Raw genomic sequence first — 21924 nt, forward strand, 5'->3', positions numbered from 1 at the left:
AGACGGGATGGCACAAGGCGATATGGGGTGATACTTCTGCTCCCCGTTTCCTCAGGGAATACCTCCGGGAGCCCATCAGGAAGCCTGTCCCCGCATGGGGACACTGCTGCCTGCCCTCCTCACTTTGTCCCGGCGAGCGACCTTCGCTGCCCCAGTCCCCGGGACAAGCGTGTTGGGGCAGAGCGACAGCCACGGCCACCAGCGGCTTGGGGACACGCTGCCCACCTTTGGCGGTGCCGGGGGGTGTCCCGACCCCTCGGCTCTCCCCATCCCCATCCCCGGCGGGGGCGGGCGGGGCGGGGGCGGCCGCAGCTCCATCCCTGCCCGCCCGCCTCCCGCAGCAGTCGGGGCGGAGAGGCGGCACCGGAGGGCTCCTCCGCCAGCAGCCGGGCGGGCAGCGGTGCACATGGCATGTCTGATGGCGGCTTTCTCCCTGGGCAGCGCTTTGGTAAGGCGGGCCCTGCCTTCCCTCCGCGGGGCCGCGGCGAGGTGCGGGGCTGGGGCACGGAGATGGAGCCAGGGCTCCGCGGGGAGCTCCGAGACGCTTCCCGAGGGAAAAGCGGGGTCGGAGGGTGAAGCCGGGGCTGCGGGGTGCAGGATGTGGGCTGAGGGATGCGGGATGCGGGATGCGGGATGCGGGATGCGGAATGAAGAACGCGGGATGCGGGATGAAGGATGCGGGATGAAGGATGCGGGATGAAGGATGCGGGATGAAGGATGAAGGATGCGGGATGCGGGATGAAGGATGCGGGATGAAGGATGCGGGATGAAGGATGCGGATGAAGGATGCGGGATGAAGGATGCGGGATGAAGGATGCGGATGAAGGATGCGGGATGAAGGATGCGGGATGAAGGATGCGAGTGTGCGAGCGGCCGGCGGCGCTCGGCGGGACTTGACCGCTGGTTACCTCTGTGTGTAGCTAAGGCGGGGGGATTATCGCCGAGCATGCTCCCTGCGCCGCTGCGCCCCGCCGGCTTCCCGGCGGATTTGCGGAGGGACCGTAACCTTTGCATAACAGCCGGGGCCGGCGGGGCACGGAGCGGGCAGAGCCCCGGGACCCTCCTGCCGCTGCCACCGGGCGGGCGCTGCCGTCCCCGCCGGGCTCCGGGAGCGGCCCGGCTCCTCAGCGGCTCCATCCAACTCCATGGGAAAGAGCCCAAAGTGGCCGAAAGCCGCTGGGAGGTGAGCGCGGGGCTGCGCGGCTCGGGATGCGGGGCTGGGGCAGCAGCGGGGGCGCAGCGGGGCGGGGAGCGCCCGGCAGGTGCTGCAGCAGAGGGGTTCAGCTGTGTCTGTGCCTTCCACACGGCTTGGACGAGTCTGTGGCTGTCGTAGCCGCGGGATTGACCAGATTTTTCCGAGCGAAGGTGATCCCGAGCCGGGGAGGAGGTTGGACCATCCTCACCCGTGGCTGGTCTCTGGAGGAGGCAGGTGTGTGAACAGGCAAAGGGGCTGGAATTGTTTAATGTCCCACCAACAAAAGCCTTTGGCTTCGTGCTCTCGGATGATCGAGTAGTCAGAGGCAAGGCTCTTGTCCAAAGGATATTTCCTTTTGGATCGATATGAACTGGAGAATCTCTGGCTGTCACCTGAATAATCAAGGTGACCTGCTCGTTGAGAGTTAGCTTTTGGGCATTCCCTCTGATTGTGTGAAGGTGCTCAGTGGTTCCTCACAACAAAACAGATTCTGAGTGCCAAAGTCAGCCTTGAAAACATTCAGGGAAGAATGTTGTTAACTCACCTTCTCTTAGTTTTTAGGGAAGTTCCCCTGCTTTAATTGTTGAGCTCTAAGATGTTTCACATTACTCTTGTTATGTTCAAATTACATACCGTGGCAGTCAGCTCTTTAAGAATTTGACAGTAAGTGTTACTGGATACCTGACCTCTAAGTAAGTTGAGAGCACGATTAAAATCTCTTTCTTGAGAAAATGTGGTGAGCAGAGCTGATTGTTTTCAGCCAGAACTTGGGGCTCCCAAGTTGTGTTTGAGGAATGTGAAGATGCCAGCTATGGAGTGGTTATGCAGGAATACTTTTTTTCGTCAGTGATTATGTAGGACTGGAGGTTTTTTGATGTTTTTGTCAGCATTCATGACAAGTGACCGATCTGAGCTGGGCTGCTGTTCCAGCAAAGATGGGAAAGACCAGGAGCCATGAGAGGGAAATGGAAGTGGCAGAGGGAAGAGGAGGCAGTGTCACTTCTTAGCTGAATTAGAGAAATAGAGGGGAGCAGTGGCAGGACCTGCAGCTCTGTGTTCATGCATTGAAAAGTAGTGCAGCACATCTCTTTCCAAGAGATAACTCTGTAGATTGTTGGGCAGAGGTCAGCATGGAAAGCCTGGCACATAAGCCATCTACAGAAGTCCTTTCCAATACAAATCTGAATTAAAAATACTAAATTTCCTAATAGACAACTGTGCAGATGTTTGGCTCTGCTGATGACATCCACCAAGCAACAGATGACAGCTTCAGCTAAAATTCTGTTTAGCTGAAGAAATTTCATGACTGTTTTTCCTTTTGAGCTTACACACATCCTGCTCATATTGGTGCAAGACACCTGTGCTGGTAAAAGGAATGGAAAAAAACCCCAGATTTTGTATACATAATTAAAAAAAAATAAATAAAGAAGAGAAAGGTGGGTGGAAGGCCATTGCCATGGTCAGGAGAGGAGGGGAAGGAGACCTTACAGAGTCAGTGGTGCAAGAACTGGAGCAGGGTTTGTGTGTTTATGTACCTGGTAAGATTTCCATTAGTTATCACTATCAGGCATGGAAAGCACTCGAGGTTTTTGGGTGCAAAGCATTGTGCTTTCCTAAAAGACCTCCAGGAAAGAACTTGTACTGTCAGGCCAGGTTGCAAAGTCCCCAGAACTATCAGTGCAGGAGAAAATAAGGCATGAAATAGTGCATTTGAAATTCTCAGAAATATAATTTCACCTTTACAGAAGCATAGGCTGACCCAGAGGAACAGGAGCTCTTAGACATTTTGAGTAGCTGTCTTTTGAAATGTCTGCAAAAATAACTGTTCAGCCAGCTCCCTTCCCCCTTCAGCTCTGTCCCAAGCCCTGGAGTAACTAGAACCAAATTCCTTGAGTGCATGAGAAACCAAATACAATGGGGACTGAACTTATAAATGTATTAATCTGGTGCAAGATCTGAAAGGAAAACTAGTGCTAAAGGAACTGTATGTGCTGCAAGAGCTCTTTTACCTCTTCTGTCAAGGCTCAGGCAAAAAGAACAAACAAAAGATTGCTTTATTTTACTCCTCTTTCACCTTTCAGCGCATTACAGTGCCAGATTCTTGTGCTATTTAAAGAATAACTCCTGTGATGGAGAAGGGTTTGATAGGTGTTCCTAAAGTGTGTGAACTTCTCTCCCCTTTCCCTGCAGGGTGGCAGCAGCTCTGGTTGCACCATGGCCGAGCCAAAGTCTGTGTGTGTTTCGGTGGACGAGGTGGTCTCCAATGGCACAGACCCCCAGGACATTCGACTCATGAATGGACACTTAAAAAAAGTGGACAATGCCCTGACAGAAGCTCACAGGTTCTCCTACCTGCCCCGCAGGCCAGCTGTGAACATCGAGTTCAAAGAACTGTCCTACTCCATCCAGGAAGGGCCGTGGTGGAGAAAGAAAGGTGAGGAAAACAAAGATTCAGCCACAAGAAGCTGTAGATGCAGCAGTTCACACAACTGCTTATTTCTGCCTCCCAATTCTTAAGTATTTGGTGTAAATATAGTATTGCTGTGCTGCCAAATATCTGTCCTGTGATCTTGCCTGTCTACAATTTATTGTTGAGGGTGGGTAGAGCATGCAGGAGTTTAAAGATGGGGGTGGGGGAAATGAGGAGGCTTTGTTTTTTCACTCCTGCAATTGGCTGTTTTGTGAGATGGTTGTTTTTTCAGTACTCTTTCAGAACAGCAAGTATCTCAGAATTTCAGAAGGCATTAGACCAAGATAAGAACTGTTTTCTTTAAAGGCTGTTTGGAAAAAAAAAAAAAATATGTTGGGAGCTATAGGTTTCTCTACAGCTTAGATGGTCTCTCAAAGCTTATCATTTCTTTGATGAAATCACTGGCTCTTGCTGGGACTGAATGCTGAGGTTCAGTCAAGGACCAGGATGCTCTTTGGGTGACTCCTTTGCTGATACACACTCCAAAGAGTTCACAGCCTGCAACACAGGGCGTACCAAAATGATAGATATTGGGCACTTCTTAAGGAAGAGAAGTGCTGGGAGTAAGAAGGAATTATTCAGCTCTCTTCTTTATAGGTTCTTGGTTGATTCCAGTTCTAAAAGGTGATTCTGTCCTTTCTCCTCTGCTTGGCAACAATTCCTTTCATGCCTTCATTTGCTTTGTGTAACCATGTGTTTCCTAGAGAGTTTTTTGGTGTTTTTTTGTTTTTTTTTTTTGGTGTGTGTGACTAGTCCTCTCTCTCTGAAAGGAAAACTAGGTCGTGCAGTAAATTCCTGCCAGCAAAAAGAAGTATGCCCAAGAGACAATATTGAAATCTTCAGGAGAATTTTGTGTACTAAATGACATAATTGCCCTTCCTTGAGGAATTCACTCCCAGTAATGAAAATCGGTGTGCTTGTGTGCTTTAGTTCTTTTAAGAGATAAGACCCTGCCAGGGCAGTTCTTACCCGAGCCATACTTGATACCTGCACTGGCTCTGAAACTATAAATCCACTGGCTTAAAGGTTCCACTTGAAATTGTTTCACAAAGTACTTGGCTGCTGTCTGTAAATTGTGTCATTATCACAACACCAAGGCTTCAATAGTCTAAAAATGTGTGGTATGAAAAGCACTGGAGCTGTTGCCATGAACTGTATGGGGACAGGCTGTGCATACAGTTATTCATTTGTTGAAAGATCTGCAGATTTCATGCTTTAATGGGTTTTTCAACATCCAAACTGTATGTAGACCCACTGGCATTCTTTTAATTGTTTGCTAAAATTACACAGAGTCACATTGTCCATAGGAGAACAACTTAGTTTGGCAGCAACTTTGGTGCATTCAAAATTATTCTTTATCTTATCAGAATGAGCACAAAATGTTGAAGGTTTTTTGTCCTATAAGAAATGGAGCTATGCCAAAATGTCTCATTTAAGATTTAAAAGCTTGAGATTTCTAACTGAATCTCTTTCTCACTGGCCAGAATTGATTGAGGGGTTCTATACCCAAAACCACTGCAAATTTTCTGACAAGCCTGGGTGACTTGGCTTGAACAACACAATGTCCTGGCAGATATCCTGGTGCTGAAAATGACCTGTGGAGGTATTTAGCTCTGGGGTATGGCTGTGGCTGTGTCACCACATCTGGATTTGAAGGAGGAGATTGAACTTTGCTGGCTGGCTGTGTGCAGGGCTTCAGATCCTCCTCACCTGCTCTCACACCTTGTGTCATCCCTGGGACCACCAAGGACAGCCTCAGAGTGGCTGAGCTGCTGTCTGCCAGCAGGGCTTGGCTCTCCTCTGCTTGCCAAGCACCTGGAACAGACTTGGGAGGTCTGCACTCAGTGCCAGGAGTGCTCTCACAGCCAGGAAGGTGAATCACATCGTGTGGCCAAGGCCATCCCCACCTTCAGCCAAGTCCTTCTCCTTCTCCTCATCACTGAGAGCACAGCTGGAATATTGCACCAGTTTTGGGTGCTTCATATCACCAGAGATACTGGGAAGCTGGAAATGGTCTGTCAGAGGGATAAAAAATGGTTCAGGGCACCTACAAAGAGCAGCTGAGGAGTCTGGGCTGCTGCTGCCAATAGGGCCAGATGATAAATAACAAGAACCTGTGGCCACACGCTGCAGTTTGGGGGGGTTAGGGTGGACACCAGGAAATCAATACCTGTTCCCCAAGTGGGCTTTCTCCATCACAGGGGGTGTGGGACACATGGCTGAGCAGCTGATCTGATCTGGAGCTGGTGGTTGTCGTGCTTTGAGTAGAAGGCTGGGCCAGGAGACCTCCCCAGGTCTCTGCCTTCAGTGTTTCAGTGAGTTGCTGGTCAGATTATAGAAACCTTCTGGAACCAAACTTTCCTTCCAGCCATGTTCCCTGCTCCAGGGACTGGCTCAATAGATTGGTTTTAACAGAAAAGATTTTCCATTAGAGAAATAGAAAACCTAAATATTGCCTAAATAATCTCCAATGAAGGTAGGGACCAAATAATTCAGATTATTTGAATTGTTTTAGGGGTTCTGCAAGTAGAATTTTATTTTGTGTGTAATTTGGGATATCTCTGTTCAAACCTGATGGATTTGTAGCTCAGTGCATTATATATAAAACTATTCTGAATGCCTTATCCTGGTTTCTGCTCCAGTGGGAAACTGGGACTTTGCAGTGCCCAAGAGAAGGGCAATATTGTGCCTCCAAACACTGGTGGCTGCTGCAGTTCAGCACTCCTTGTAGATTCTTTGTGCTAAAAGTCTCTCGTTGCTTTAATGTGAAATATTTGAATTCACTTTTTGTGAGAAGAGTAGCAGAAAACATGCTGGGGAAAAAAAAATGTCTTTCAGTTCACATTGTTCTTGGGTGCTGGTTGTGGTAAGAAGAGATAAGGGATGCTGTTTCAAAAATGTCTTTTAATTAATGGTGTTTCTATTCTGAAATGGAGCTTGAAAAAGAAAATCTACTATTTCTACATCATTCTCTATGACTGTAATGAATTAGTTAAAACCTTTCAAGAGTGTTGGATCACAAAGGCAAAAGTACAGTTTCTTTGCAAAGACAATTTGTGCCAGCATGTTGGAGGGGAATTCAACTGAAGAGCAATTCCCTTCAGTAAAAATGGCATTGCAAAGTAATGTTAAGGTTAGGCTCTAAATTAGCAGAAGGAGGAATAATTAGTAGTGCTGCCATTGTGTTCTGTACTTAGCTTGATTGTTCAGACAATGCAACTCATGGTATGTCATGTCTCTTACTTTTCATTAAAAGCTCAAAGAAAGGTGAATTTGCATTGCTTGTCAACAACAAAGAAGCTAAATAAGCCTTAGTAGACTTCAAATTGGATTTTTTTGTTGATTTTTGTCTCAGCCTTAAACTGCTTAATTAAACTATTAATTATCATTTTCTCTTTAAGGAGGGGCATTTTGATTCTGAGGTTTATATGATAAATGCTGCTCTGCTTATGAGGCTTTAGCAGAGATTGGTGTGACTCTGGAGTTGATTAATTCCTGGTGTAATTTCCCCTGAGGTCAGTGGGATTAACAGGGAAGGAATATGGCAGGTCAGTCCTTGATCAAAGCCACTGTGTCTGACCCATCCCATTCAGCAGGAACTGTTGCCAATACAGGAATTTGGAAGAGGTTAAAGAGGTAAAAAGTTTCAGTTTTTCTCAGTTCACTTTGATATTTTCACTGTAAAGCTTTTAGGGAATAGTTTCAACAGGTAGAAACAACACTTCCTTCAGGTTTGAAGGAAAGAGATTTTTGAGTAACTTGTGAGGTTAAGGATCTTCCAGGATGGAAAAGGGGTCTCAGTCTTTGAACCCAGGCTATGTTTGAGCATATCCTGGGGGTTTGCAAGGGCTCACGATGGCAGAAAGCCCCAGGACTCCTGGAGGAGCTGTTGTGAGATGGACTGGCAAAGCCAGAAAAAGGAAACTTCAGCACATTCATTAGAAATAATAGGGCTGCTTAGTCCCAGGATACTTCTTCTTTCTATTAGGATGAGGGACCCAGCTGGCTTGGAGGGGAAAAGAAAGAGTCTTGTGTTAGATCCAGTGTGGATCCTTAAATGTGAAAAGCAAGATCTGCAGAGCTTTGGAACAAAACAGGGCTGAAGTTTCACTGTCTTGTCACAAAGTCATTTATCTAAAGGTTGAGAAGGAGATAAAACTGGGTCTTGGTTTCTTTGCTGTATGTTTAAACTGCAGTTTGAAATGTAAATCACAGGAACACAGAGATTGGTTTTACCAGTTCATGGAAAAATGGTGTGTAGGTTTTCCTACTAGGACTGCCTGAAAACTGTTTGCAAGAGGATTTGGTAGAAAAGTCAGTGCCTCGGGTTTGTGTCATTTTTATTAAAAACACCATGAAATAAACTGAATTGTGGTTTGGGGATGAATTATGTATACTCCCCTATACAAAGGGGGCATGAAAAGTACTTTGGAGCTTTCTGTCTGGGTCAAAGTCATTCAGCTTTAAAAAAAACACATGTGTTCTATATAGCCATAAAAAGGACATGTGTTCTATTATCTCTAGGTGGGTTTGCTATAATATAGGATGGAAATGGGAATATTCTGCCTATATAATTGAGTGCATCCAGGAAGAAAGTAGTAATAAATTTACTTGCAGAACACCACAACAACTCAGGGATTGCTTTTTTCTTTTTTTTATTTCTTTTTTTTTTTTCCTCCCTCTCACACTTCTCAGTATTCATGGTTAATTAGGCAACGTTTTAGTTGGAAATTTCTCCGTTGTTATTTTTAGGACTGTAATGAGTCATTTGTGCTGCGTTCGAGGCAAGTTCTGGGAGGATTTGGTCTGGAGTAACCTCTGAGGGAATGGGCTCCGGCCGGGTATTTTCACAGAGCAGCTTAGGAGCAGCACAGAAATCAATGCTCAGCAGAAAAACGTGACATTTCTTATTATTTTTGGTTTGTTCTGCTGGCTCAAACGCCGTGGAAACAAACCGGAGAGGTGCTGCTGCCTTTGCTGTCAAGGTTGCAGCTTTGAGCGGCGGGAGGGCAGTGAAGGACCGGGCTCCTTCTGGATGCTCCGGTGGGGGAACACGGAGCCTTTGGCAGGTTGTTTGGTATTCATGGAAGGAGAAAAGTGGCCGTCACAGCCCGAGATAGTGTCAGCAGAACAGCCCGATCCCTGCCTTCCAGCTCCGAGGGGCTGAATATTATGTTAATATAGCTCTCTGCACAAGATGGGAACTTCAGCCGCTGTCAGACCATCAGCAGAGATTTAAACAGGCTGGGCTTTGCTGATTTGCCTCGGTGCCGTCTGAGGAATCAGTTCTGGTGCACACACTCGGACAGACCCCTTTCTTTTTATTTAGTTGGCCGCTTTTTAAAATTTATTTACTTATTTGCAGCATCCTCCGTACGACTTCATCTAAAAGATCTCACCCTCCTCTCATTTCTCCCATCCCCTCCGGAGATACCCGAGCCAGAGGAGGGCATGGGGAGCCGGGCAGGGAGGGTTTGCCGGGGATGCGGGGCTGATCCGGGCAGGGGGAGCCGGGCAGGGGGAGCCGGGCAGGGGGGTTTGCCCGGGATGCGATGCCGATCCGGGCAGGGGGGTTTGCCCGGGATGCGATGCTGATCCGGGCAGGGGATTTGCCCTGGATGCGATGCCGATCCGGGCAGGGGGAGCCGGGCAGGGGGATTTGCCCTGGGTGCGATGCTGATCCGGGCAGGGGGATTTGCCCTGGATGCAATGCTGATCCGGGCAGGGGGAGCCGGGCAGGGGGGTTTTGCCCGGGATGCGATGCTGATCCGGGCAGGGAGGGTTTGTCGGGGATGCGATGCTGATCCAGCAGGGGGGATTTGCCCTGGATGCGATGCCGATCCGGGCAGGGGGGTTTTGCCCTGGATGCGGGGCTGATCCAGCAGGGGATTTGCCCGGGATGCGATGCTGATCCAGCAGGGGGATTTGCCCTGGGTGCGATGCCGATCCGGGCAGGGGGTTTTGCCGGGGATGAGATGCCGATCCGGGCAGGGGGAGCCGGGCAGGGGGATTTGCCCGGGATGCGATGCCGATCCGGGCAGGGGGATTTTGTCCTGGATGCGATGCCGATCCGGGCAGGGGATTTGCCCTGGGTGCGATGCCGATCCGGGCAGGGGATTTGCCCTGGGTGCGATGCCGATCCGGGCAGGGGGTTTTGCCCGGGATGCGATGCCGATCCGGGCAGGGGGAGCCGGGCAGGGGGGTTTTGCCCGGGATGCGATGCTGATCCGGGCAGGGGGAGCCGGGCAGGGGGGTTTTGCCCTGGATGCGATGCCGATCCAGCAGGGGATTTGCCCTGGGTGCGATGCCGATCCGGGCAGGTGCAGTGCGCCGCAGGTGCCGCAGCCCGCCCGGCGCGGTTACTGGCGGCCGATGCACTGCAGTAACCCCGCGGGATGCTCCCGCCTGGTTGGCTGCTCCAGCCTCTGTTGCTAAGATGGGAAGGAGGGAGGGAAAGATGCAGAACAGGAACGAGCGAAAACCCACTTTGCGAGAGAGGTTTTTCTTTTTTTCATTTTTTTTTCTTTTTTTGACAGATGGGTTGTATTGTTGTCGACCATTTTTTGCCTGCTTTGTCTGAGAGCGTGTTTTCATCTCAGAGAGGAGGATGTGTGCAAATTAAGATCCATATGTTAGGAAGAATAAACAAGTTAGGCTGGTCAAAACCAACTGTGATGCTGGTAAAAGTCTCTTTTTAGGCAAATATTGTGTAGATTCCTTTTCAGTGGTTTAGAGGGTCGGCAAAATTAATTAAAATGAAGCATAATTTTTTAGTAGAGGGTTTCTAACCACATGTTTTAACCTTAGTAAAATCTGTGCAGTTTCTCTTTTAACACTTAAGCTGTGTCAAGATGGTAAAAATATACTGAGTACTCACTGTTACTGAAATAGTTCACAGTGTTTTTATTAAGTGATAAATAACTCTTCCCAGTGTTCTCTTGCATGTGTTCCATAAAACAGAGGTTATTGGGAACAAGTCTTGGTCAGCCCCTTTGTCTGATCCTTCTATTGTTTCCCAGCTGAGTATGACCTTACTTCAGCATTACTTGTTTTCCTTCAAGCAGAATCCATTGCTATTGTGGGTTTGTTTTTTGTTGGGGTTTGGGTTTTTTTTTGTTTGTTTGGAGTTTTTTTGGACCTGGAGCTTTTTTTAGAAACGTGCCTTGAGTTTGACTCCGTGAGTTTTGGTCACTGAATCTTAAAGCAGAACATCTTTCTCTTTGCTGTACTGTTTATTAAACCTCAACATTACAATGACCTCACCATTCTTCATTCTAGCTAATGTTTTGATACAATAAATTTTATTAGCTGCTGCTGTGAAAACTTGTGGCTGAGCAAGGAGGTTTTAGAGAGACACCAGTTAAAGCACTGTGGATTTTATATGCCAGGAAGTGGTCACAGTGACTTGTTGGGAGTCTGATCTCTGTTCTTTGCAGTTTCCATCTCTCAGAAAACGTGCTGGGGGCTGGCTGTAACTCACCCTGACACCCTTCCACTTCAACTTTCTGTACGCTGAGTGGGATTTGATGAAATGATTTATCCTCTGCCCATGGTGGTCATGCCCTGCTGGAGGTGTTGAGCAGGTAGAGACAATATGCACCATCATCTGGGTGTACTTTTGTCACATTTCAAAGTAGACTTTGGTTTCCGTAGTCTGGAGATCCATCTGAAGGCTGGGGGGAGATGAAGCAAGAGGCATTTTGCAACTGGAGGCTTCAGACATCACATGATTGATCAGGGTTTTCCACAGCCTCACTAAAAGGAAAGAGAAATCAAAAGAACAGACAAAAGTAGAAGCCAACTCGAGTAAAAATGCTGTTAAAGTTAATTTTTTGTTGTGTACTTTCATGCCATTTTGGCAAGTGCCTTCTGGAAGTCCTTGGGGTCTGAGCTTACCAGCTCTCTAGGGCAGGTTTTTGTTCTCTGGGGATTAAATATCTCAGAGTTCAGCCCTGTATCCTCTGAGAAATTATTTGCTTCACACTTCCCTGTAGCATTGTTCCTGTAGATAAACTGTGGAGACAGTCAGAACATGATACTACCCAGAATGTGGCAGGCCCTCACTCAACTGCTTTTTAATTCACATCTGCACCCTTTAAACTTTGGGTGGGTAACTTTGTTTTCTATTAGAAAACAGTGTTTGGTCTTATTAGTAAAATAACAAGTTAAAACTTACAAGAAACAACATGCAAGGAGAACCCCAGAAAAATTTACATGGCAGCTAAGCACATGGGAATGAACTGATTTGAATTTATAATTAAAGAGTTGCAAACTGAAAGGTGGGTGTTCATTCTCAAAATGAAAGTCCTTGAGGCAAAACCTAAACCAACTAGTGATGCTTTAACCCCAGAACCTCTGGTGAGGTGCAGAAGGACATGTGCCTGGCATAAGACTGAGTTTTTGTCAAAAATAAATCAGGAGTTTGGGTCATTGTGCCCCTTTCTTTGCTGCAGGTGTCTGAGAGAAGTGGCCACCTACCTTCTTGTGGGATTCATTTATTTAAGTGCTTTAATAAAATGCCTTGTTGAAACATGACATCCATGTCAGATGACAAAATGACCCCCTTTTTTTAAGTATTCCTTCCAAAGGAAATGACATACTGTTAATATTGCCAAACCTTGTATCAGAAACTTCTGCACAAGGCCTTTTATCTCCTCTCAAAAGCCTTGATACAGTAAGAAGCTGAGGTGTCGGTGGTTCATATTTCCTGCCCACTCTGCCAGCTTTGAACCCAGCAGCCAGCTGGTTCAAAAAACCAGGTTGGTTTGCTCTGTACCACTGGTACAGAGGAAAACAAATCCACCAGACTGTACCATGTGGAAAATTCAGGTTTCTACTGTGAAAATAATTTACAAGCAGAGCTCTAGTCCCAAGGACTGGCAGAGTGTTCCTTCTCAAGCCCAGGACCAAGCTTTAACAGACATCTTCTTCTTGATATCAAAGTGTATTAGGAAATGGAAAAAGGTCCCCAAATTGTCCAAATGTAGTCACTTTTTGATGGACTTCACGAGAAGAATAGATAATACACTCTGTATGGAAGAATTACTGCCCTCTTCAATCAATTCTTTTTCATCCCCAAGCCTGATGGAGAAGGGTAACAGCACAGACAGAGAAGGACAGACAATTTTGGTTGTTTTCAGTAACTCTTTGAACCTCAGTGACTTCCTACAAGTAACTGTAAGGAGGCCTGCTGAAATATCCCGTTAGTGATTATTTTGCAAGTGAATTTCCTTGTGAATTCTGTGCTGTAGTGCAGATGTTTGAGTTTTATTTGGCCTTTGGACACTTTGTCGTTTAGAAAAGAAGATTTCAGAGAGAATATTTGATCTGAATGTGAGTGGTGACATAAAATACAGCAGGACTAATCCTATGGAAGTGTCTCTGGAACAAGAACAAAACAATTCTGTCTAGGAAATGGTGTGGCTGGACCTTCTTGTCACTGCTGGGCTTCTGTTCCCATTTGCAGCTCATTTGGGCTTTGCTGATTTTGTGGGGCAAACAGATGTGCTCTGCAGACTTAATTTTCTTCAGAAGGTAGAGGGATAAAGCCTTCCAGATTCTTACCAGGCAGAACTACGTGGAATTACATAACAGCCGAAGAGAAAACCGTTTGTTTGTTCAGGTTTTTTTTTTTTGGTTATGTATTTGTTCCAAATAAAAAGAAATGGCATAGACCTTGGCTTTACAAGCTAATTTACCATCTGCCTCTCATCTAGTATGTACAGCCTGCATCTTTTGTGTAAGAATCATATTTCTTCCGGCTTCTCATGTTTAGAGTAATGACAAATGTTGTTTATAATTGCAGCACATCTGCTACAAAAGAGAGGAGAAGATAGAATATGCAGTGGTCAGGTTCCTGGGTAAATGAGAACAGACCTGTGCTCTGCCTCTTGCTGAGCTTTAGAGGGTAGGCTTTTATGCCAGACAGAAGAAAGAAGTTTCAAATGAAGTGATGCACCTGGTTAATATGAAATTTAAAGGAAAAAAACACCACAAACTGAAGCTTTTAATACTCTTGTTAAGCACTGGAGTTAAATTCTGCCCTGTTGCATCAGTTTTGTGCTTTTGAAGCAGTCAAGTGGATGGGGCTGCACCAGCAGAGCCTGGCCAGTATAATTTGTTTTTTAGTCGTGATGCAGTTATTACCTCAAGTGCTTTGGAAATTAAACACTCTAATAACACCAGCATGGCAGGGCTAGAATGGGTAAATGAGTACCCAATTAAAAGAAAAGGGATTGAAGCTAAATATTTGCTATTAGAGGAAGAACATTTTCTGGGTCAAAAAGCCACAAACTGCAGCCAGCTTATTGCATATGAATATCAAGGCCTGACTGTCTAAAATGCTATTTGAGGCTCATAAAGCTGAGGCCTGTGGGTGGCTGGCTGGGATGGAGTTCCATTTCCTTCTCCACTTGGAGAGGTGAAGGTCTCATGCTGCCACCAGAGAAATGTGAGTCAGAAAGCCAAGGACAGTGCAGAGGAGCACATCTGTGCACAGCTGGCAGTGAGAAGTTACACCCCTGAGTTTTGGTTTTGGCCCTGAGTCTGGCAGAATTACTTGAAGAAGAATTCTCCCCAGAAGAACAGGTTGACAGTACAGAAACACGAAGATTATCAGTGGGAGACCTTTTGGAAAGCGAGTTGGGTCGGCCTGTTTTGTAACCAGAACTGTTGAGTTCTTCACGAGGAGTGTCCAGCAATAATGACAGTAAAAATGAGATTGTTAGTAGTGGCTGGAGCTGGTGGGGCTTTGAGACATGAGGGGATTGCTCCTGCCCTGGTGTGTGGCAGCCTTGGCTCTGTAATTCCAAGTCCAGCTGGTGGTGAGGCAGGGCCCCCAGGAGCTGTGGGGGCCAGCAGGAGGACAGGGGGCTCTACCAGCACCTTCCTGAGCACAGGTGACACTTGGGCAAAGCTGAGCAGCCCCAGTGTCCCAGAGACATTCCTCCTCTCTGGCTGCACACACAAAACACACAGACAAGGTCTTTCCACCTTGGATGGTTTTGGACACGCTGTCCCTCCAGTCTGTCCCTCAGACTCTGGTCTCCTTTGGTTGTTGGCACCTGGACCTACAGTAACCCCTCAGATTTGCAGCCTCTTGCTTCAGCAAATGCAAAATTTCTGCTGCTGACCGCTGAATCCAAGGTGTCCTGCACATGAACTCACACTGGTGAGGGCATTCCCACGTGGGACAGTCAGGACTGGAGTTCAGCAGGAGTGCAGGCTGGAGTGATTGATGAGGAGCTCTGTCAGACAGCTGTGGCTGCCTCCTTACGTGCTTCTGGCTTCTTTAATCCCCATTTCTACTTTCTCAGGTCTATTCCTCCTCAGACCTTGATCCATCCCTTTCCCTGCCTTTGGCAAGTCCCCTAAGTGTCCTGTGATGGATATTTCTCACTCTCATAGGCACCCCATGGCTGGTTTTACACCATTCCAAACTTCTGTTCCCCCTGGGTGGCATGGTAAAGTACAGCATTCCAGGGAGATGGTTTCCCTGTGGACACATCTTGGTGGGTTTTCCTCCAGGAACAGTAGTCCTGTCCTTTTTATTTTCACATCTTCAGAGTGGCCAGTTCAGGGGGCTGTGTCCTCTGAGTCTCAACTCAGTCTCTGTGCTCACTTTGACTGGCCTTTTATCACATAACTGAGCAAAGACCATTTTTAGACCTTCTTGGCTGATTGGATTTTTCTAAGCTTTGAATTTAAAAATAAATGAGGTAATATGGCTGGCCAGTCATTTGTTTAAGCCCATGGAAAGTTTGCCTGTGGTGTAAATCATCGCTGCAGTGGAACTCACGTTAGGCACATTTTTACCGTCTCCTGTGAAAGTTTCAGGAAAGTTGTGAGTGACTGCAAATGGGGAATGGAGCTGCTGCACTGGTGATTGTAATAAATCAGGTTCTGCTGTCTTACAGGCTGAGTTATGACAATATGTGTGAGCTGCTAGATCACAAACAGAGGAGCTTGACAGACATCCCTGAAGGAGGCTGACTGATTTCTTGCCTGGGAGAATGATGATGTAAACCTGAAGGAGAAATACATAACCTGAAGTATTCACCAGTCCACAGACCCTGGGGTCACTGTAAGACTTGGTGGAGAATGACTGTGTCTTGTGCAGGAGTCTGACATCTGGGGACACCAAAAGAAAGATTAAATTTCTGAATATACATGATAATACATAACAGATTTACTCTTTAGTCTCCAAGCAGAAGTATGGGCATCAGTTTCCTGAATCCCATACATTCTATTCACATTATAAAATCAACCAAACAAATGAAAATAAAGCAGGCTTTCCAATATAGGGCATGGCTGTGAAATTTTAGCACTCATCTTTTGATTCTTATTGACAGGCAGTAAAAATAAGTTCCTCCAGCAAAGTGAATTGGGACAAAAGATGGCACACGCTTTACAGTAAATAAAAATAACTTCAAAGCCAACCTACAATTTTCAGATGTTCATGCTATGCTGCTCTAAAAGTCCAGGCCCAAATGAACCTTGGAATCACTGCAGTGACACATTGGACAGAGTTTAGCCAAGGAACAGGTATCAGCATTCTGCCAGGGCTGTTGTCTTACGACAGAATATTTTTGACCAAATTAACAGAAATTAATAAAGTTTGATGAAGGAAAGGCATGGCCTACTAGCCAGAAGGAACTTTTTCACTTATTTGTATGTTTCACTGCTAAAACTACGTTCTAAAAAATCCAGAAGTCAATGAAATTAATTTTAAACGTCAGTGTTGAGTGTGACCAACACACAAGGCGTGTTTATATGGTGGTGGAATGTGTCAGCAGACACCATCCCATAGAGATGTGTCTGAAAGCATCAGAGGAAGCCCTTTCATACTTCTTACAATCAAAGTAATATATTGTATGTGCAATGTCTTTCTAGATATAAATATGTTCAATATATATACATTTAATTTACCTATATAATATACCTGTAAATATGAGTGAGTATATATCACACAGGCCATATATATATCTATATCCATATATATATCATATCTATCTATCTATCTTTATATATATATCTATATATAGGTTATATACAGATATTTATAGGTTATCTCTGTTTTCATATTTAGATGTATGTATGCACATATACTCAGGTATATTTATTTCTGTACAAAAGCTGGCTGCGTATCACTGCAACAAATGCTTTGAAGATAACATTTTAATCGAGGTGTATATTCCTCCTCCTCCTTTGTAGTGACAAGATGATGTAATTATGGGAAAGCAGCAGCAACCTGATTATTTTTTTATTTTTTTTTAATGAAAAGCAAGAGAGTATCGGTTGCTTAGGAGTGGTTCAGGTCTGTTGCTACTGGATTAACAGCATAACAGGCTAAAATAGCAGGAAAAATGGATGTGAAATGGAAGCTGTTTCATCTGAGTGTCAGTGGTGTAAAGAATGGCATGAAGAAATGGCAGCATTTTGCAGATGCTTTTCAATAGGGACTTATTACATTACATAAGTTGAGTAATTTTCTGCTCCCAGTCATTTCTCTCGTAATCAGATTGTTTGTGCTTTGTTCTTGTTTCCTTTAGAAGTTGTAAGAATTGCTTGGAGCTCTCATGTGTAGCAGTGGTGGGTCCAATTCAGACCTGTTTGGGCAATTTTGCCTGTTTACAGTTGCCGACATCATTGTCTGAATTTCCTCATTAGCTGAGCATTTTTGGAGCTTGCTTCCCTGCTGGGTGTAAAGGAGAGTGTGTTTATGTGCCAGATAAATGGCTGCTACTTCTGTTTGTTTGAACAGTGGTCTGCTGGTGAAAACTGGGAGGAGTTGCGTATCTTGGGGTGCAGAGGGAAAACACTGAGGTTTTAAGTAGAATAACGTGCTTTGATTTGCAGGAGCCGCCAAGGGAGTGGTGCAGAGAACAGGGATATGCTAGAGATGTTCCTCTGGTTTTTCTGGGGACTAGAAACATTCCTTTTCTGCACCAGGAATGCAAATAACAGCACTGCAGATCCGCAGCTGGAGGGCACTTCCCAGGAAGAGCTCTCTGCACACAGTGGGTGTCCACGTTCCCTTGGGGCTGCATTTGCCTTTGTGATTTCCCACTGTGATGTGGGAAAGGGAATGGGCCAGGGAGGACATTTCCTGCTCGTGGTCAGCCTGGAGAGGATCCACACTGTGCACCTCTCACACATCTCAGAGCTGGGAGCGGGAGTGGTCCGTGGTCACTTCATCACTGGGGTGAGGAGGGTGGGATAGGGATGACAAAAGCTGTATTGGCATTTTTGCTGGCCATACTGGCACTCCCAGACCTCGGGATTTGTGTGAATTTCCCAGTATCTTGTAGAAGATGGTCCCACCTGTCCCTCCTCCAGCTCCCCCATCCACGGTAGCAGCCATTCCATGCGAGTGCTGACGCTGAAACCACACAGAGAGAGGTGGCTTCCAGGGTGTTTACAGCTGTACACAAGGAAAGGAGATTGGGGATATAGTCAAGATTAACCTCTCCTTTTGTATTGCAGTATCATTATCTAATGAGATCAGAAGCAAAGCCCAGCAGCTTAGTCAGTATTAGAGCGTAGGCACCCATTTCAGGAGGGAGCCTTTGAGAAGAGCAATCCTGAGCCGTCCACCTACACCATTTTCTTTAAGGCTTTGCAAGATGGAAAAAGTGACAGCTGTAAACCTCCCCAGAGGCAGTTGCATGTTCTCCTCATGTGCAATGCCTCCAGACACTTCTGTCCCCCTGCACTCATGGGTGATCTCGGGGGGTGACCCCAGCCTCTGCCATCCCTGGTCTGCTGGGACAGAAGCAGGATCTTTTCTGCTGGAATTCATGAGGACAAGTCTCATGGTTTTGAGCCATCCATGCTATTTCCACCAGACAAGGTCCCATTCTTGGAGTTTATGTACTTTAGGACTCATGCCCTGTTTTCTGCCTTGCTTCTGTTTCAGTTCTGAAAGTACTTTCTGGTTTAAGTTCAGCAAACACCCCTCCACAAGAGCTCCTCAAAACCCCTCCACAAGAGCTCCTCAAAACCCCTCCACAAGAGCTCCTCAAAACCCCTCCACAAGAGCATGCCTTGTGCATTTTCCCCAAGCAGCATTCTAACGTAACAGATGGTGGGATTTCCGTGGGCAAAGCCAAACTTTGATTTCTGTTGTGTTTTGAATAAACCACTCTGTGTGACCATTCGCTTTACTGACATGTGAGGCTCTCAAGAGCAATGCTGTGGGAACTGTAGCAAACCCTGCAGCTGTAAAAGGACAAATTATCATCAGCAAATAAATGGAGAGTGTGGGAGACAGGAATTGAGTAGGTAAGATCCTGTCCCTGCTCCAACATCTTGAGCTTAATATTTGATGTCCATAGACTAAGAACATAAGACCAGGGCATGTGGAGGTGCTGTGCTAACAGTAATGCCAGCTGTAAATACACAAGGACTATTACAAATATTACAAGTACAGAAATAGAAGTTCATCTGCTGGGGGCAGATAGCAGAGCTAAAAAGCAGCGTGTTGGGTTCCACTCAGGTCTTCACTGGAAGTGGAGCAGTGACTCAGTTTTAACACATACACACAGGAATTTAAAAACATGGCAATATTTTGAAAATGTTGTGATCTGGTAACAGATTCTGTGCTTGTGCCATTACCCAGATTGCTGCAGCCCCTGTCAGAGTAAGGTAATCTCACCTGTTGGCACAGGGAGAAAAAAAGACACAGGTGGTGCATTCATCAGTTGCACATAATGATCAGAAGCGTTTAGACAGCGCTGAAACGAAAACCAACAATATTAGAGGTGCTTATTTTTCCATTTGCATGCAGACTACAGCTTTTATTACTGTGCCTTGTTCTGTCACATACACTTAGAATAAAATTGCTTCAAAACTCTGAACTTGTGCATTGCCCATATGGCACTGAGCATGCTGCCCTGAGTATTGTCTGTAGCCTGGCAGACCACAATTGCTTTATCACTGTGTGTGATTCGTGTGACAGCGAGATTTTAAATTATTTGAAGGTATTATTTAATTTTAAGGTATTTTTAAAAACGTGGATTGCATGAGCTGTTGTACCTAATAAGCAGTAGAGCAATTTTTTCCTCAGGTGTCTCACAGCAGTGAGAAACAGGGCTGGACACATTCCTAGAATCACAGAATGGTTTGAGTTGGAAGGGAACTGAGAAATCATCTTGTTCCAATCCCCTGCCATGGGTAGAGACATCTTCCAGCATCCCAGGCTGCTCCAAGCCCTGTCCAGCCTGGCCTTGGACACTTCCAGGGATGGGGCAGCCACAGCTTCCCTGGGAAACCTGTGCCAGGGCCTGCCCACCCTCACAGGGAACAATTTCTTTCTATTATCAAATCTAAATTTTATATTGAAGCCAATTTCCCCCTTGTCCTGTCACTCCATCCCTTATAAATCAACCCTCTCCATCTTTCTTGTCAGTTCCCTTCAGGCACTGGAAGGCCACAATTAGGTGGCTAAAAGGTTGTTTCCAGGCTGAATAAACCCAATTCTCCAGACCTTTCCTCATGGCAGAGGTGCTACTCCTTTGAATCCATGTGGGCTCCTACTGTGTAAGAGCATGTGTACAAATGACCCGTAATAAAATAACATGTAAGGCTCCTTTTCTTGACAAAAGATTTCATTGATGGTCAGAGGACTGTGAGTTACTATGAATTTCATCCAAAAGATGCCAGACAAGTGAATCTCCACATTTCCTAGGGGAAGTAGCTGTGGTGAGGGCTGGCTGAGCATCCACACAGCCCCTCCCTCAGTGTCTCCTCCACACCTCCAGAAGAGAGGAGAACAAAAGCTGAAAACCAATGGATGAAAACTAATGGATGAAGATCCAGGGCAGTTTAATTAGTGAAGCCAAGCTGCCTGTGTCCCCTCCCAGCTTCTGGCGCACTCTAAAAAACCAAAGCCTTGGCTTGGTGCGAGCCCTGCCCAGCAATAGCCAAAGCACAATGTGCTGGGAATACTGCTCCAGGAAATTCCCTCTGGCCCAGCCAGACCCAGCAGAACAGCTCACATTTCATGTTGACATCACAGATGTTTGCAGCTGGTTGAAATGAACCCCACACTGGCTCTCTGAGTTGCCGGTACAGCCGTGTGACGACGTGGAAGGTTCCCATCTTCCACTCTCTGGAGTGCTGCAATATTGCCTTGTGTCTAGGCTGTCAGGAATCCCTGCTTTTGATCCCTGAGCCAACACAATCCTGTGTCACTGTATTGATTTTAGTGGTTCTGTGTTGTTTGGCAGGAGCTGAGTGGAGAGTACCTGTGATTTTTAGGATCAAAGCGTGTTTTGAGGTGACACGGATATTCTTCTAACTCTGTCTCTTCATTATTTCATTTAAAATGACAGTATTTGTGGGGGAAACTGTGTCAACACCCTGGACTCTTTATCTCCTCTTTATTTCCTGTGTGTACGGATGTGTTAATAGGCAGCAGAGATAAACAACTTTGAGAAGTAGTAAAGTAGTAAAGTATATGTAGACCAGTGATATAAAGTCATATAATAAGGAAAAAAAAAACCCCTCAAGTGACAAGTCAAGTTGAATTTTCTGGTAATGCATCCAACCAACACTTCTTTGAAATGTCCTTGTCAGTTTAGTTGGTGGTCAGGAAAAAATGGAAACATGTTTGCCTTGACTTTGGGAGAAAAGATGTGTTTTGGAATAGGGTTTACAGAGACACTTAATTAGAAGGATATGAGAAGACCAGCATTTTTTATGTGTGTCTCTCTTACTAATGATATACATGAGTCTTCAGGCCATTAAAACAGCTCATTTCTTTTGATGGACTTCCAGTTTGTGGAGGAAGCAGCTGCTTTTACTACCAGATTTCTCCTGTCTAATTAGACCAGTTGAATCAGCCAGCTTAAATCAGCCCATAACTTACCCTTTGCCTCTTCAGTGAAGAGCTGAATAACCTAATTGTAAAGAAGGACAGAAAATGTCAAAAGAAGTTACAGTTGTTACTGGGAAATGAACCAGTGCAGAGTAAAAAATACAAGGGAAAAAAGGCCATTAACACAGAGGGCCTCCTGATGAGCCTGTAATGAAAATCCCTCTGGAAATTCTCAATATCCTCGCTTTGTTGGAAAATGACAGTGCATCAGAGTAGAAACTTGTTGTTTGTTCACTGTATTTTCTTCTGGCTACATTTTCATGCAGGAGATTTGTTAGGTCGAGGAGTTTACAGTGGGGAAGAGGGAAAACCCAGCTGAGTGGGTGACCAGGGCTCTTGAGACTCTTTGAGACCCGAGCTGGAGTTATTGATCCAACTCAA

At 45.8% G+C, this 21924-nt stretch overlaps 1 protein-coding gene across 2 annotated transcripts in view; it reads left to right on the forward strand.

The window, feature by feature from the left end:
* The first annotated feature begins 291 nt into the window (after nucleotides 1-291).
* Nucleotides 292-21924, forward strand: part of ABCG1 (ATP binding cassette subfamily G member 1) — a 54206-nt gene continuing 32573 nt past the window's right edge. The window contains exons 1-2 of one of the 2 annotated variants that reach the window (XM_086879568.1): nucleotides 292-448; nucleotides 3386-3629. In XM_086879568.1, the coding sequence (XP_086735694.1) occupies nucleotides 407-448; nucleotides 3386-3629 (286 nt within the window). In that variant the 5' untranslated portion in view covers nucleotides 292-406. Of the gene's footprint in view, nucleotides 449-957; nucleotides 1184-3385; nucleotides 3630-21924 lie in introns of those variants that run through there. The other variant, XM_086879567.1, reaches the window with a different exon arrangement.

The sequence above is a fragment of the Cyanistes caeruleus genome, chromosome 3 (assembly GCF_971803275.1).
Source record: "Cyanistes caeruleus chromosome 3, bCyaCae1.hap1.1, whole genome shotgun sequence".
NCBI classification, from domain to species: Eukaryota; Metazoa; Chordata; class Aves; order Passeriformes; family Paridae; genus Cyanistes; species Cyanistes caeruleus.